The 379-nt window shown below is 64.4% G+C and overlaps 1 protein-coding gene across 1 annotated transcript in view; it reads right to left on the bottom strand.

The window, feature by feature from the left end:
- Positions 1–66: 66 nt before the first annotated feature.
- Positions 67–379, bottom strand: part of ETH_00037545 (uncharacterized protein) — a gene marked incomplete at both ends in the record, with an annotated part of 909 nt that continues 596 nt past the window's right edge. The window contains one exon of the mRNA XM_013375689.1: positions 67–379. Within this exon, the coding sequence (XP_013231143.1) occupies positions 67–379 (313 nt within the window).

Genomic DNA, 379 nt, shown 5'->3' with positions numbered 1-379 from the left:
CCCCCCCCTGCTCCCGTGGCTGCCGCTGCTGCTGCTGCTGCTGCTGCTGCTGGCTGTGCTGGTCACATGACAGCACATCGCTGGCGCTGCTTTGCCACGGCACGTGAGTACGCAGCGCCTGCTGCTGCTGCTGCTGCTGCTGCTGCACTTCGTCTTCAGCACTCGAAGCAGCGGCAGCCGGCGACGCAGACGCGGCAGCAGCAGAAAATGTGTGGACTTTGTCGTGCTGCTGCGACTGCAGCAGCAGCAACGGCTGCTGCTGCTGCAAGGCAGCATGCGCCATTGCTGCTGCTGCTGCTGCTGCAGTGTCTCCGTGGAGAAGTGGGTGAGACCAGGGCTGTCCATACACCTGCAACTGAAGCCGGTGGTTCTGCCGCCT

Source organism: Eimeria tenella, genomic scaffold (assembly GCF_000499545.2).
Source record: "Eimeria tenella Houghton genomic scaffold, Eth_scaff2980, whole genome shotgun sequence".
Classification (NCBI taxonomy): domain Eukaryota; phylum Apicomplexa; class Conoidasida; order Eucoccidiorida; family Eimeriidae; genus Eimeria; species Eimeria tenella.
This window is presented reverse-complemented; position numbering and strand designations above follow the sequence as displayed.